Source organism: Vicia villosa, unplaced genomic scaffold, assembly GCF_029867415.1.
Source record: "Vicia villosa cultivar HV-30 ecotype Madison, WI unplaced genomic scaffold, Vvil1.0 ctg.002011F_1_1, whole genome shotgun sequence".
Taxonomy (NCBI): Eukaryota; Viridiplantae; Streptophyta; class Magnoliopsida; order Fabales; family Fabaceae; genus Vicia; species Vicia villosa.
Genome location: NW_026705811.1, coordinates 262,577 through 277,240, shown reverse-complemented (window position 1 = coordinate 277,240; position 14,664 = coordinate 262,577). Strand labels below are relative to the sequence as shown.

Here is a 14,664-nt window from a genome sequence, read left to right as displayed (position 1 = left end):
AACAATGACCTTTAATATGAAGTTTTCAGGAACATATAAAGCTATGTTAATGACAAATACATTGTAAATTTAACATATTGATAGTTTATTTGATGATTTGTAAGAAGTTGTAAGTCTTAAAACTTGATTTAGACAACAAATTAGATTCTTGAGATTTTGAATTTTTTCTTGTTTTTAAATAAGAAATGAAAATTTAAAAGAGAAAAAGTGAGTCGTAACTATATCGATACATTCCAAAAGAATGCTTTTAAGAATTTGTTGTAAAAAAAAGTTAAATGCTAAAAAGATATATTTCTTCAAGAATATATAGGATGAATTGAAAAATTTCAATAATAATATATATTTTTTCATATCGGCTTATTTTTTTATTTTGAATTCATCATTTTATTTTAAATTCTGCCAAAACTTTTTTTCCATTATCTTTTCGCTTGACAAATGGAAAAAAATTTGTTTGGTAAAAGTAATGTTAATTTGCTAAAAATATGATTGGGTATTAAAAATGGAAACTATGAATATGACTCACATATAGTTTTAAGAATCTAATATTATCAAGTTAGTCTGTAGAACATTGGATTCCTAAATCAACGAAGACTAAACTGATTTTTTATACAACCAAATTTAAAATTACATGATTAAATGATGACTCGAGTCTTTTTCAAAAGATAGATTTCACTTTTTAAAACTAATAAATACTAAAATAAGAAACTTAAACATCTCCAATGCATATACTTATCATGGTTCGTAAACATAGTAATGATTTTCGTTGGTTAGATTATCTGCCACATGATCCTGAATAAAACATGTTCTTTAGAGTGTTCTTAACATAATTGTGTTCGTCTGTCTCCTCTTCAACAATCACTTTTTCACCGCAAAAGTTGTTCTTCAACTTCTCCAGCTGGAATGAAGTTATCATCTTATGTGACCACTTATTTAGCGTTGTTAACTTTCCTCGAAGTGTTGTATCATCAAACTTATGTATCTCAATAGTGTTAGCCAAAATATATAATTATCATAATTATTGTTCTTCGAATACTTAAACTTTTGGGTGGACATGGGTTCCACTAACCAATCATTCTTCATACTAATTGATTATATTTTTGGCATGAAGAATAGTTAGGTAACCCTGCCTATCCACAGACATGATAACAAGCATAGAACCAACCATTATTAACCCACCATCAGAGAAAAAGGTTTGAGTTGTTTATGTGATTCTACTTTTTTCCACATGCTGATTGCTTGGTTAGGAGGAGTTAGTTTAAAGGGACACCCCATGTTGGAGGCATGGACAAGCAAAGTACTGTATTGAGCAATTGCTTTTGTCTGTTTTAAAATAGTGATCCCATCAAAATTGAACTCTAGAAAATATTAAATTAAAAAGCTACCCTTTAATAATGGAGATGACCAGTGAAACAAACCATCATGTGCATGAGCTGAGTTTGGCGCGCCGTTCTTCGTAAGATGCTGGATTCAATTTAACAAGAATAAGAAGCCGGTCAGTAAAATAATGAGGGATACTAGGACCAGGAAGCATATTATCAGGTTTTAAAATGTTTCAGGTGTCAGAACTCACGCTCAGTTGGTCTGGACAAGAGAGGTATATGGGAGCCTTTCTTCTTGGATCCTGGACTTGCTGGCAAGCTTTGATCTGAGCAAGGAACTGCTATCAGTACAATAGATCACTAAAACTAAATTAAGCAATATGATTGGAAATTAATTGAGTTAACCATGTTTTGCAGCACCGTGCAGTTGAGGCACGCAATTTAGAATAGCTTCGCGAAAGATTGCAGTTTCAAGCTGGTAAGTTTGGCATTCATTAATCAGGTGTGCACGCAGTGCCTTTCCCGAGTCTAGGTATGCAATCACATAAATAAAGTCAAGTTAACAAACTTCTCCATGTAAATACCACAATAGGCATAGAAAGAAAATTAGACAGCATCTTTGAAATTTTACAAATCAGACATACCTGGTGAACACATAAACTTGAGATTTTCAAATTCACAGGATTGAAGAACCAAAGGAGCTTCTGAAGCCATGACGTATTGAGGTTTCCTGGGGATCCTGTTAGTGTCCAGAAGTATGTCAATCACCTAGAAATTTTAGTATAAAACGCATTAATGGATTAACTCGATCTACAGAATAACAAATCAATATATAGAGATGAACTGATTTAGGATTTAATCTCACAGCATGGTGCTAAAATGAAATAGAAAATAAAAGGTAAATAATTAAGAGACTATGCAACATACTCATAGGCAAGAAGAAAATACAATCTTTCAACACTTAAAAAAGTCTTTCCCTAAGTGTGGGATTTGTAAAAACACACAAACAGAGAAATATGAATGCAAGTTGGAAATACTTTCAACAGAAAAGGACTCTTCCTATGGTTGTCTGAAAAAACTGAAGTGTCTGACTGCAGTTAATTAAAAGGAGTAACACCACATCAATTACAACAGTAAGATTCAAGATGACAAAATGTAATATGTTCTACAATAGTAACAATAATTAACATGTTGCAGTAAAAAGAAACACAGCCACTCAGTGAGAGTTACCACTATTAGGCCAGCAAAACGCCTATTATTGTTATTATTATTTATTTTTTAGGTATAATAGCCTAGTGGCTGAAATTTCACCTCTTAAAAGGTGAATATGTGAGATGTCGCGGGTTCGAACTCGCGCCCCTGCAGTTGGATGTCCCTGCACAGCTACCAACTGAGTTGGCATAACGGGACCAAAACACCTATTATTTATCTTGAATAATCTTAACATCAGTTTCCGTATAATGCACCCAGTTTTTACAGTCCAGAAGACAGTATCTATGGCACACTCTTACCGTGGAATAGAGGTGTCAATTTAAGGGGCCAAGTAATTTAGGCCCCAGCCCCATAATTAAGGGGCCTAAACAAAATTAATGAATAGTAAGCCCTCAAATACATAGGCCCTAAAGTTAAAAGGCCCCAAAATTTTAAAGAGGGCCATAAGGCCCCAAATAAAATAATTAAAAATTCAAAAAATAATAACTTTTAAATTAAAAATTAAAAAAAGTAAAAAATATATATATATATTAAAAATTATATTAAAAGTAAAAAAAATATAAAATTATATTAAAAAGTATTAAATATTTCAAATTGAATTCTTATGTGACTTGTTAGTGTATATATATATATATATATATATATATATATATATATATATATATATATATATATATATATATATATATATATATATATATATATATATATATATATAACAATTCAGTTTACGTTTAAGAAAAAGACTTCGATTGCAGGTGAAGGCTACTCGTAGAAATATTTTAAAACTTTAGGTCGTTTTGTTTACTCAACAGTTCATATTATTATTAAGCTAAGGCAATATTTAATTTCATAAAGCGAAATTGAAAACAAATTGAAAACAACTTTTTTGAAAAAGGAAATTGAAAACAATTTCATGCACGTTTAGTATGTAACTTAACTTTTACAATTGTAATAATGTCAGCAGATTGCAAAAGTAACGAAACAATTAAAAAATTCATTTCAATTGTGAATCTATATGTAGAAAATTTAATATTATTATCACTGCATCATTAGACATATAATCACTCTTAGAGGAAATGAGATTCATTATGAAGTCTTTGTGTTTTTTTTAAATAAAATAAGGCCCCCTCATTGGGGCCAAAAAAGAATGCATTTTGTAAAGGGCCTAAAATTTTAGGCCCCAAAATAAATCTCAATAATTAGGGGCTTAATATATTGGGGCTTTAATGGGGCCAAATAATTAGGGCTTTTAGTTAAGGGGCTTATTTGACAGCTCTACCGTGGAAGAATGAATTTACAAGGCAACACAGCAGATAAACAAATTTTTAAAATGATTATATGATGGTGTTAGAAAGATACGCACATCTGGAGATTCAAGACCTTGGCCAACCAAGAAAAGAACAGCAACCATGCAGCGAACCTGATGCCATAGAAAAGCCCTGCCTCTGAATTTAATTACCCAGAGTTGATTACCATCATAACTGCAGGAAAATGGAAAGCATGTTCAGATTTTAACCCTAAAAGCTACCAAACAGCAAATTGAATTTTTTCATCAGGCAGATTCAGTTATTCAAATAATTTAACAAACAAATCTAAATTCTGAAATGAAACAAGTGGGGAGAGTTTCATTTTTCTAGGCATCTTAGATTGAAGACTCAAATGTTAAGCATGCATGCAGCTATTACCTGAAACATATGAAGTACAGACAATGAGTATATTCATCCTAACCTATTGAGAATTATTTTTCATTCAAACTTAATAACCTCATTTTTTAGCTGTTTTGTCAAAAGAAATCTTGTGTATGTCTTCCACCTTTATATTGTCATTGACTCATTAGATTTGTCTCTCTTCTGCAGGAATTTTTTATGTGTTTTTGTTTAGTTTTTACTTGTGCAGAAACAACGGAAAAAGATAATCCAAATATTTCAAGCACCAAAGAAAGATCACCATTTGTTAGCTATAAACAACTGGACCTGGGTTCAGGCCAACAGCATTTGGTTCCTTTGAGCCCCATGAGGATGAAGTAGAACCAGAAATCATACTCAAGCATTGTAAACTAATAAATATCAAGTATCACGCGCCTAGGGCATATACAGAAATCAATCTTAATCTCAGAGAGTACAAGGTGTCTAGAACATTGTTATAAGCTACTGCAGTCTAATTTCAAGTGTTGGCTTCCAACATGATTTTGCTACCAAATATGCACTCAGCAAAACACGCATATATGGGTAAGAAAAATTGTCTACCAATCTTAACCTCACATCTGTTGGAGAAATCTCAAACATTGAGATGCACCGCATGTAGGTGTGCACATTTGCTGCATCCATTTTACAGAAGTTTCTAAAGTCGTGTTCTCCTAAAAGTTTTGTTCCAGCAGTCTTCATAGCCTAGTGGGACACCAACCAATGAGAAGTATTACAATCCACAGGCATCTCAAATCTTTGACAACATTTAAAATAAAGAAGAGAAGAAAGAGAAATCAAGGTTCCAGAATTCATAGAAACTGTAACGGAAAATGATTTTCCTACCAGGATATTCAAGTTTTCGTTCCAAAAGAAATATTTATACTCCCTGCTTAAACAGCTGAACCTGTGTTGGTAAAGCAAATGAGAAACAAGTAAACAAAATAGAATAATTTCCCATATCAAACTTCATTTCATTAATTAAAAATTAATTTAATTTATTACAAGATGTTGAGATATTGTTTTTATTAGCAGTATCCATTAGGATATTATTGTATCTAATCATTCCTTTCTTAGTATTATTGTCATCTCCTCACTTTATGTTAGTGCCTGTAAATATTAATCATTAAATTACATTTCTATGAATGTCTAAATTAATTTTGTTTTCGTGATCATTAAGATAATATGTTAATAGTATCACATAGGATAATATATGCCCGGAAGATATGTTTACGATAATATGTTAATAGTATCATATGCCTTGAAGATATGTTTACGATAATATGTTAATAGTATCATATACCTTGAAGATATGTTTATAAGTAGGGACAATCCTTACCTTGAAAGTCGATTTTGTAAGTATTAAAATTTGGCCTAACTCATCTTTACAAAACCAGCTTGTAAGGTGAAGGGTGCCACTCTATATAAACTATTTTCAAACTCTACGTCTAACTAATGTGAGACTTTAGGATCTTCCTAACACACCCCCTCACGCCCAACATTCTTTTGGGCTTGGTGCGTGAATAGTAACGGTGGAGGGCCCATGGTCCGATTGATAGGCTTTGATACCATATTAGAATTTAGTCTAACTCATCCTTACAAAACCGGCTTGTAAAGTGAGGGGTGTCACTCTATATAAACTATTTTCAAGTTATATGTCTAGCTAATGTGGGGCTTTAGGATCTTCCTAATAGTAAGGTTGAGTTAAACCCAACCAATATAATAAGATGGTATCAGAGCCTACTTAAAAATTCATTGGACCACCTTTTATCAGGTTTCGGCTATCGGACCACCCATCATTTATATCTACGCACCATGCCTGATGGTGCTGGGCATAAGGAGGGTGTTAAGAGCCTCACATCAGATAATATATGGCATGAACATATGTTTATAAGTGGGGGAGAAATCCTTACTTACAAGCTTGTTTTGTAAGGTTGAACTAGGCCCAGCACAAATTCTAAGACAATATAATATGATTGAATAGTTGAATTAGTTAGCTTCACATTCCACAAAAAATTATTGAAAGTATGATTATTTCATTATTGACACTTGGTGTCAAATGACTCTCCCTCCCTCTCTTTCCATCCACATGCACAATCTTTTTCTAATATGATAGTTCTCAATCACTAAAAGGACCTTCCATTTATACTTGATAAAACATCCAACACTAATTGTGATACCACAAGCAACAGTTGGCTACTCTCATCGTAAGAATACATGTAATATTGTGATCCCACTTGAAAAGCCATATCAGTCAGCATATATAGATATTAATATACTTGAGCATATATGTTCTGGTTAGGTTGTTTAAAATTTATAAGGGAAAAAACTTAGATCTTGAGCAGTGACCCATTGCAGCCAAAAGCATTTTTTACATATCCTTGTCAAGATCCAGTGTTGCCCCGTGCTTCCCTCCCACTGTGTAGGAAACTGGGAAAGTATTAAGTAGTTCCCTTTTCTAGAGTTGCCCATTACCATCAGTCTTCTCTACATAATTTGATCGACATATTAGAAAGTAAAGCTTTAAAGAATGGATACAGACCTTGCATGGAAATCAACAGGAACAGGACACCAGCCCAGAACTCGAATGTCATTTGGAAGTTCTCGATTTATTACTCTCACATAATCAAGCTCCCCTTCTATGCAAAACATGGCAGGATTTAAGAAAAGGAAGAAATAAAATATGCATCATGTTCCACCCAAATAAATGTAAATGATATTAAGGACATAGTAAAAGTCACGAGCTTGACTTTTTTATGATGATAAAATTGCAAAACAAACACTATTAAAAATTTCATTTAAATTAATAATAAACAAAAACCATTTGATGCCACCATCATTTTGCAACAGCAATATACAACTCAATGGCCATGTCAGAGAAATCAATGCCCTATTACCTGCTTAGGCCCCAAACTTATGGAAATAAATCCACCTAGCAAGTAATCCTTTTGATATCTACACGAGGTAGTCGATGTCGTTATCGTAGTATTCCACAACTGAATATTACAACATACCTTATAAATGAAGGTAGAATTTGTTAACCCAAAAAGGATGAATATTTATCACTAAGAAACCACTTTTACAGCCTCAAAAGTCAAAACATAAAATTTTAAGTATACCTCAAGCATGATGCTTTTAGAGTAATACAAATATGACTTGGATTATGTAAATTTTGGGGAGAAAATTAGGAAATGATGGTTCAGAGCAAGTTTATTTGTCTATTAAGGGTTTCTACCTCTGGTCCAGCAGAACCCATTAATCTTCCTTGTTTGTAAATAAAGAAGAAAGAAGATCCCAAATAGTACTTCTCCGGTCCAAAAGTCATCATTACCTTCATTTTCTGGTCTTCATCTCTGGCTGTTGCTTGCTGGTTACTCAGTTGTTGATGAAATTCGGTCGTCCTCAATGCACCTACTGCGAGAATGGGTTAAACTCAAAAGACATGCTACTCTCTTCATGGTTTCTGGAAAAATCATCTCATAGATCAACTGCCATTGGTGTTCATGCTTCCACAGCCATCATATCTCAATCTGGTAACAATAAAAAAAATTTGATAATTGATTCAGGTGCCTTTGATCATATTGCTAATAATCGTTCCCTTATTTTCTTTCATATCCTTTCCCAAACTTCCTCACTTTATAACTCTTGCAGATGGTTCTAACTTCTAAAGTCACCGCCAAAGGAATCTGTCATGTTTCAATCACTCCTATAACTTTAAAATTTGTTTTGTTTATGTATGGTTGCCCTTTTAATTTGAACTCCCTTAGCCAACTTACTCGCTCTCAAAACTCTTCGGTATCCTTTTATGCTAGTTCGTTTATTATATAGGAACGTGGTACAGATCTGATGTAGGAATACCTCTTGTGTACTATTTTACAAATGTATCAAATACAAAGTATATTTCTTTTAGGAATTTTTCTCCATCAACATAAATATATATTGAACTCTTTGGTGGGTCTAACTTCAGCCACTCTAGTGGATACTTCTCTTGAGGTTAATATTAAATATCATTGTGATGAGGGTGATTTGTTGTCTATTCCTCTATCATACCGGCAACTGGTAGTCCTTTGCAATCCAGCAAGTGAGTTAATCTATGCGCACTCCTTGCCATCTTCACTTGGTTGCAGACTTGCAGTATGTCGCATCATTCACTACTTGAAAGGCACATTTACCCGTGGCCCATGTTTCCCTACCGGTTGTCCCGACACACGAATAGCAGTTACTGCTTGGTGCGTGTTTCTTGTTTCTGCATTGATTTTTTTGGAAGAGTGAAAAGCAATCTCGTGTCTTGAAGTCTTCAGAGAATCTGAGTATCGAGCTATGGCTACGACATGTTCTGAAATTACATGGCTTCAGCAACTTTTGGCCGGCCATTGTTTTCCTCAACATACATACAGCTACATCACTCTTTTGCTAAAACCAGTGCTATTCAAATTGCTACTAATCCAATTTTTCATGAATGGACGGAGCATATTGAGGTGGATTGTCATTCAATTCGGGAAGCATTGGACAACCATGTTATATCTCGTCCTCATGTAACATCACAACTTCAACTTGCAAATATCTTCACTAAGGTTGTACCTCGACCTCGATATCAATTTCTTTTCTTATCAGCAAGTTGATGCTTCTTGACCACCCACTTCAATTTGAGAGGGTGTTAATAAGGAATCCTCCAACTATATCATTCCTACTTATTGAGTGATTTTGTTAATACTACAATTTATATTACTTCTAAATATATGTTAAGTTATTCAAGCTTTTGGAATGAAACACGGTGAAGCAGATCATTCAGTCTTCTATTCCCATACCCCACCAAATAAATGTGTTTACTTGATGGCCTGTGTAGAAGATATAGTCATCACATGGAATGACCCGGAGAAAATTTCTCAGCTAAAGGCACATTTATTTATGTAGCCATTTTCAAACCAAAGACTTGGGGAAGCTTATATATTTTCTTGGAATTAAAGTTGCTAAGACAAAGAATGGAATTATCATCTCATAGAGGAAGTATGTCTTACTAGTCTTAGACATACTTAAAGAGACTGGTATGTTGCACTGTAGACTAGTTGAAGTCCCATGAATCCGAATGGTAAAATTACTTCGTAGTCGAGGGGAGGCCTTGTTCTAATCTAGAAAGATAACGGAGATTGGAATTGGTCGGAAAACTCATTTATCTCTATAACAAGAACATGTATTTCTTTTGCGGTTGGAGTGGTAAGTTAATTCATGCAGTGTCTGCATAATGATCATTGAGATGCAGTGACTCGAATTCTGAAGTAAATTAAAAAGGCACTAGGACGGGGGCTACTTTATGAAGACAAGAGACACTCAAATAGTTGGATTTTATGATGCAGATTGGGACAGGTTCTCCTATTGATAGGCATCCCCCTTCAAGATATTGTGTTTCTATTTGTGGAAATTGTGTCCTTTGGAAGAGCAAGAAGCAAAACGTGGTTGCAACAGGTCCAGCGCAGAGGCTGAATATAGAGTTATGGCTACAACCACTTGTGAACTTATCTGGCTTAAACATTTTCTTCAAGAGTTGAAGTTTGGAGATGCTAAATTGATGAAAACTATATTGTGATAATCACGCAGCTCTACATATTGCCTCCAATCGGATATTGCCTCCAATCCGATATTCCATGAGAGAACTAAGCATATTGAAATTGATAGTCACTTTATCCATGAGAAAGTTTTTTCTACATAAGTCATCACAGTATTTGTCACCGTAAATGATCAACTAGCAGAGTCTTCACAAAATCCCTAAGGGGACCGAGAACTCAGTACATATGTTCCAAGCTTGGAGCATTTGACTGATGTCCTCCGGCTTAAGAGAGAGTGTTGGAATTAATAGCAATTATTAGTATTAGAATGTTGAAATTAGTAGCAATTATTAATATTCAAAGTGTAGCTAGCAATCTAGCTAATCATGTATCTAGGAAATATCATTCATGCACCTAGGAAGTAGCATTATTATTAATCTCCTTGTAAATGTAAATTGCATTTATTTCTAATAGTATATATAAATGATGGATGAGCTGAGAGCAAAATCTGCAAATCACTCGAGCATTTCACAAATCTCTTAATTCTCTCTCAAAGTCTCTTAATAAATACTGACCAATATATGACTAATAAAAAACCAGGATATTGGCAAACAATATTAAATCAAAGAACACAGCGAAAAAAAGAAGCAACAAATAAAAGCTTAAGTTAATTTTTTGCTAACCAAGTTTCTCTTCAAAAACAAATTCTTCAGAACTTCCATTATTTACTCCAGATACTTTGAGCTTTGATCTTAGAAAAAGAGCTATCACCTGCTTCCAAATGTTTTCATCATCAGAACCAGTTAAATAACAAATCATCTGATGCTGATAAATAACCTAACCACTTCATACAAGTAGATAACTTTCCAAAAGAAAATCCCACAAATAGATTCCAGACAGTATAAATTATTAAGGATTGCATGCCAAACTATTATTGTCTTTTGGGTTTCGTTGCTTTTTTAGATGAAAGGAAAATCTATTAGAGGAAAGGAGTGCACGGATGCATCATGGAGTATACATATCCTCCAAACCAACACTACAATGAAAAGATATAAGACACAGAAAAACATATCAAAACAAATTAACTATCCAGTTAATATTGTTTGCCAATATTGTCTGTATATCTTCCTAAGGAATTTCTTACAAGAAACATGTAATGAGGGATGGTGGATTGGAGACTTCCGACCACCGCAGGAGGCTGCGTGACTAGTTTGGAGACGGCGGCAGAATTGAAGAATATAGGCTGCACTGTTTGCACACTCAAGAGAGAGAGAAAAAATTGAAAAAATATAGGGTTTAAAACCTAGCTCTAGATACCATGTTAAGAAATGTGGTTGGGCCTAACTCAACCCTACAAAGCCGGTTTTGTAGGGATGAGTTAGGCCCAACCACATTTCTTAACAGAGTGGATGGGAAGAAAGTAAATAGAGACGAACAAAGTCTCTTTGAAGGGAAATCCCAAATACAAAGGGAACAAATTGTAAAGACTAAACAGCCCCATTGTTAATATGTTGGGATTTCTAATGCAAGCATACATTTGAGTTCAGACGTGTGTTTGTCTCAAAAGAACTCTAGATATATTGAGTTTAAATGTATGTTTGCAATTTTTCAACAGTAAACTAAACATGTTAAATTGAGACACTCTGCAGAGGTACCTCCTCTGGCGTTGCCATTTGCCATGAGTCTTCAGCAGCGCAATAATTATTAAAGGGGGTATATTAACACTAAAATGTTAAAAAAGGATCAACTTGTCATATCAGCATTTATAATCATGTGATGTATCAGTAATTGCTAAAATATGAACTAATACTCCCTCCATTCTTTATTAAAAGCAAATTTCGACTTTTAGATTCATTGAGTAATCATTGTATTTGGTCTATATTTAGACCAGATACATCAATTATATAATGAATCTAAAAAGTAACATTTGCTTATAACAAGGAATGGAGGGAGTATTCTGTTTCTTATCTTTTCACCCCTTCTCCATCAACTTACTTGTCCAACAGAGGAAACTCCTTTGTCTGTTCTACCACATCTCGAATACTGCGACTCCTTCTTATCACCGACCAATAGCCTCGTTGTCTTGAGAGCTTTAAAAATTTCAGACTGCAACAAAATGATATATGATAAATAAAACTGTGGCATCCACATAGACTGTTTGCAGTGATTTCCCTCACAGTTGGCAACCAGAATACTTCATCTAGCACAGACAATTTTTTTTATGATTATGCAAAATTATATGCTTAGTGTTACTCATGATCAATTCATGCGACTTTTGAGAATTATTAGCATGTTTGACTTTGGGAAAAATCAAACCTCAACAGATGGTTCCATTTGTGCCTCTGCAGAAAAACCGTAGAACCTGTATTTAGCCAGTAGTCAGAAAACCTTAACTATCACATTGAATTCATATAACTCAACAAATATCAGAAGAATAAAGACCCAAAACAGGAAAGTAATAGGAATGTAAGAAAAACACAAGAAACTTCTAATTCAATTAAAAGAGAAATTAAATGGTCATGGGAATTTTCAGATTATTAATGATCTATCAAATGTAACATCCAAAGCAAGCTCTGAAGTTATATAAACACTTGTTAAACTTAAATTGGAACCTAAGATTGATAGATTATAATATGATCTCGAAATATCACAATTCCATCTCCATTTTTTGGTGTTTATGAAAGAAAATAATTACAATTCAGCATAGATCAACACCTCTGTCAATATTGTTAAGGTAAGATACGATGATAAAAGACCTTTACCACTAGATAAGGAAATACATACTCGGGCTGGGGTGAGAAACTTAAATTCGAACTCAGTACAACTCAGAGCCTAGGAGGCAATTTGTCAAGGCAGAAAACAAAGCAAGATAAAATAGTGACATTAAATACCTTTTCCCAAAGTACATTACTTTTAAAGCTACATATCTCTTGCTATGATGACTCAGAAACCCTGTGTTATAGCCTGTATCACAATGTAGAAGCTAATTTAAATATGTTGTTTGGTTCTGCTAAACAGATATATCTCATGAGATTAAAAATAAATTATGGTCCCTACTCTTTTGAATTTCATTAGAAGGTATAAAATGGGAGGCTAATGTACACAGAAGAGTAGGCACATAAAAACGAAGAAAAAAAAAAGACCAACGTAGCAGAAAAAATAAACATGGTAATCATATAGATTGAGAAATCACTGAAATAAATTCAACAAACACAACATGAAGTTACTACTGAAGAGCAGAAAGTGAAACTTAATTTTTAAATTTTAGAGAAAGTGAGAGAAAGCTATCATGGCATCATGTGTTCAAAATAAAAATAGAATTCTCTCTTAACATCTACATCACATGTGTCACTAATATTACTAGTCCCCTAAAGAAAATTTTGAAAAAAATAAACCTGGCTTTTTCCTTATCTTCCTTTGTGATTCCCCGTTGGATTTTTTCGGTTCGGTCACTTTCGCGTCTTTATAATCTGGACCACGTAATATTTGATCTTCCTGCATCACAGAGTTACATATATTTATTGAGTGAAAAATGCAGACAAAACCCCTTTTCACCCCTTCCGTTTTCCTTACATCGGTTAGTGATTCTTGGCTGAAAGCTATCACAATACTCAGTGGCCAAGAAGACAAAACAAACATAACGCGAAAAAAGCTAAAGAAGTATGAAAAGTAGTTAACCTGAGAGCAGTGACAATGAGCAAGTCGAGATAAAAGATTTGCATTCTCAGCTTCTAATTCCTGGCAGTATGAATCACACATATCAGTAGGAAAAACCATTCATTATTAAATTCTGTAATTGTTGAAAAAACACAAAAACAGCACAATTTGAATAAATAATTAAATTAGATAGGTAAACTCTAAACCCTAAACCCTCAATAATTAAATTACAGATATAAACAAACAATTAACAATAAAACATTAATTGCAAGCAGTAGGTAACATATTGCATAATCTTTAATGCCTACATTGATATGCTACCATGCATAAAATGAGTGTAATAGTTCCACTGAATATAGGGTTTTTTGAATGAAGCAAAATTCAAAGATTTTAAAGCTTAGCATGAAAAAATTGATTGAAAAGGAGAAGAAAGAGAGTAGTGTCTACCTTGACCCTGGCTAGCAAACTGGTCACGTAATCAGCATCGCTCACCTGCGACCCCATGCTCGTAGAGCGAGTGCTAGTGACGAGTTTGGTGCAGCTTTCGTCGGTAATTTTCAGCTTGCAAACTCAGTGTCGTTCAATATTTCAATTGCGTTGGATATTATTCGGGTAAAAACCTACCACATCGGTAATTCGGTATTAACGAGTTTAAAAAACGAAAGGAAAAAAAAGAGTGTTCATGTTTTTTTTAAAACCAAGCTAAAAGATGTAAAACAACCCATAATTAACTAAATAATATTCATCGTATCAATACTCTTTGATTTTTTTATTTTAAATAACCACATTTTCAAATTAATTTCTAAAAGAATCACTTAAAAAAACAAAAAGTAACATAGTGGATGCTTCACATACATTGTCGCATGCACCACACATGTTGACGTATGCACTTATGTCATGTCACAGAGGATAGCACATGCACTAAAAATTAAAGAGACATCCTTGTTGGCTTTAGCTCCTCTAAATTAAGTCTCTCATAGATAGAGACAGACATGATATTAATACTAGCTCCAAAGTCGCATAGGGTCTTATCGATGACGTATTTGTCGATTATACGGGGAATGGATAAACTCTATGAATCCTTTAATTTGGGTGGCATCTTATTTTGTACAATGGCATTGCACTCTTCAGTGAGCACCATTGTATTGTCGTCATCGAGTTTTCTCTTGTTGATTAAGATCTACTTGAGGAATTTAGCATACGAAGGCATTTGGGTAATCGCCTCCGAGAAAGGAATATTGATATGAA

At 33.8% G+C, this 14,664-nt stretch overlaps 1 protein-coding gene across 4 annotated transcripts; it reads right to left on the bottom strand.

Moving 5' to 3' along the window:
• Nucleotides 1-1,181: 1,181 nt before the first annotated feature.
• On the bottom strand, nt 1,182-14,077 carry LOC131637490 (uncharacterized). Of its 4 annotated transcripts, none has more exons than XM_058908081.1 (15): nt 13,864-14,077; nt 13,438-13,497; nt 13,155-13,254; nt 12,651-12,723; nt 12,076-12,121; nt 11,755-11,865; nt 10,443-10,530; nt 6,759-6,855; nt 5,063-5,123; nt 4,791-4,921; nt 3,898-4,015; nt 1,964-2,087; nt 1,740-1,847; nt 1,571-1,645; nt 1,182-1,461 (listed from the first exon to the last, which is right to left on the bottom strand). In XM_058908081.1, exons 1-15 carry the CDS (start codon nt 13,918-13,920, stop codon nt 1,418-1,420), a joined length of 1,293 nt encoding a protein of 430 aa, XP_058764064.1. In that variant the 5' UTR covers nt 13,921-14,077; the 3' UTR covers nt 1,182-1,417. The 4 variants fall into 4 exon arrangements, with proteins under 4 accessions (XP_058764064.1, XP_058764063.1, XP_058764062.1 ...); XM_058908080.1 differs by having other exon boundaries at nt 1,725-1,847; nt 6,759-6,852; nt 13,864-14,076; XM_058908079.1 differs by having other exon boundaries at nt 1,725-1,847; nt 13,864-14,074.
• Nucleotides 14,078-14,664: the final 587 nt, after the last annotated feature.

Coding starts and splice junctions, on each gene's coding strand:
- LOC131637490 (XM_058908079.1), bottom strand. CDS start 13,920: ATGGGGTCGCAGGTGAGCGATGCTGATTACGTGACCAGTTTGCTAGCC. Junction 13,255..13,437: donor CTCATTGTCACTGCTCTCAG/GTTAACTACTTT, acceptor TCTGTGATGCAG/GAAGATCAAATATTACGTGG. Junction 4,922..5,062: donor ACGAAAACTTGAATATCCTG/GTAGGAAAATCA, acceptor GTGTCCCACTAG/GCTATGAAGACTGCTGGAAC.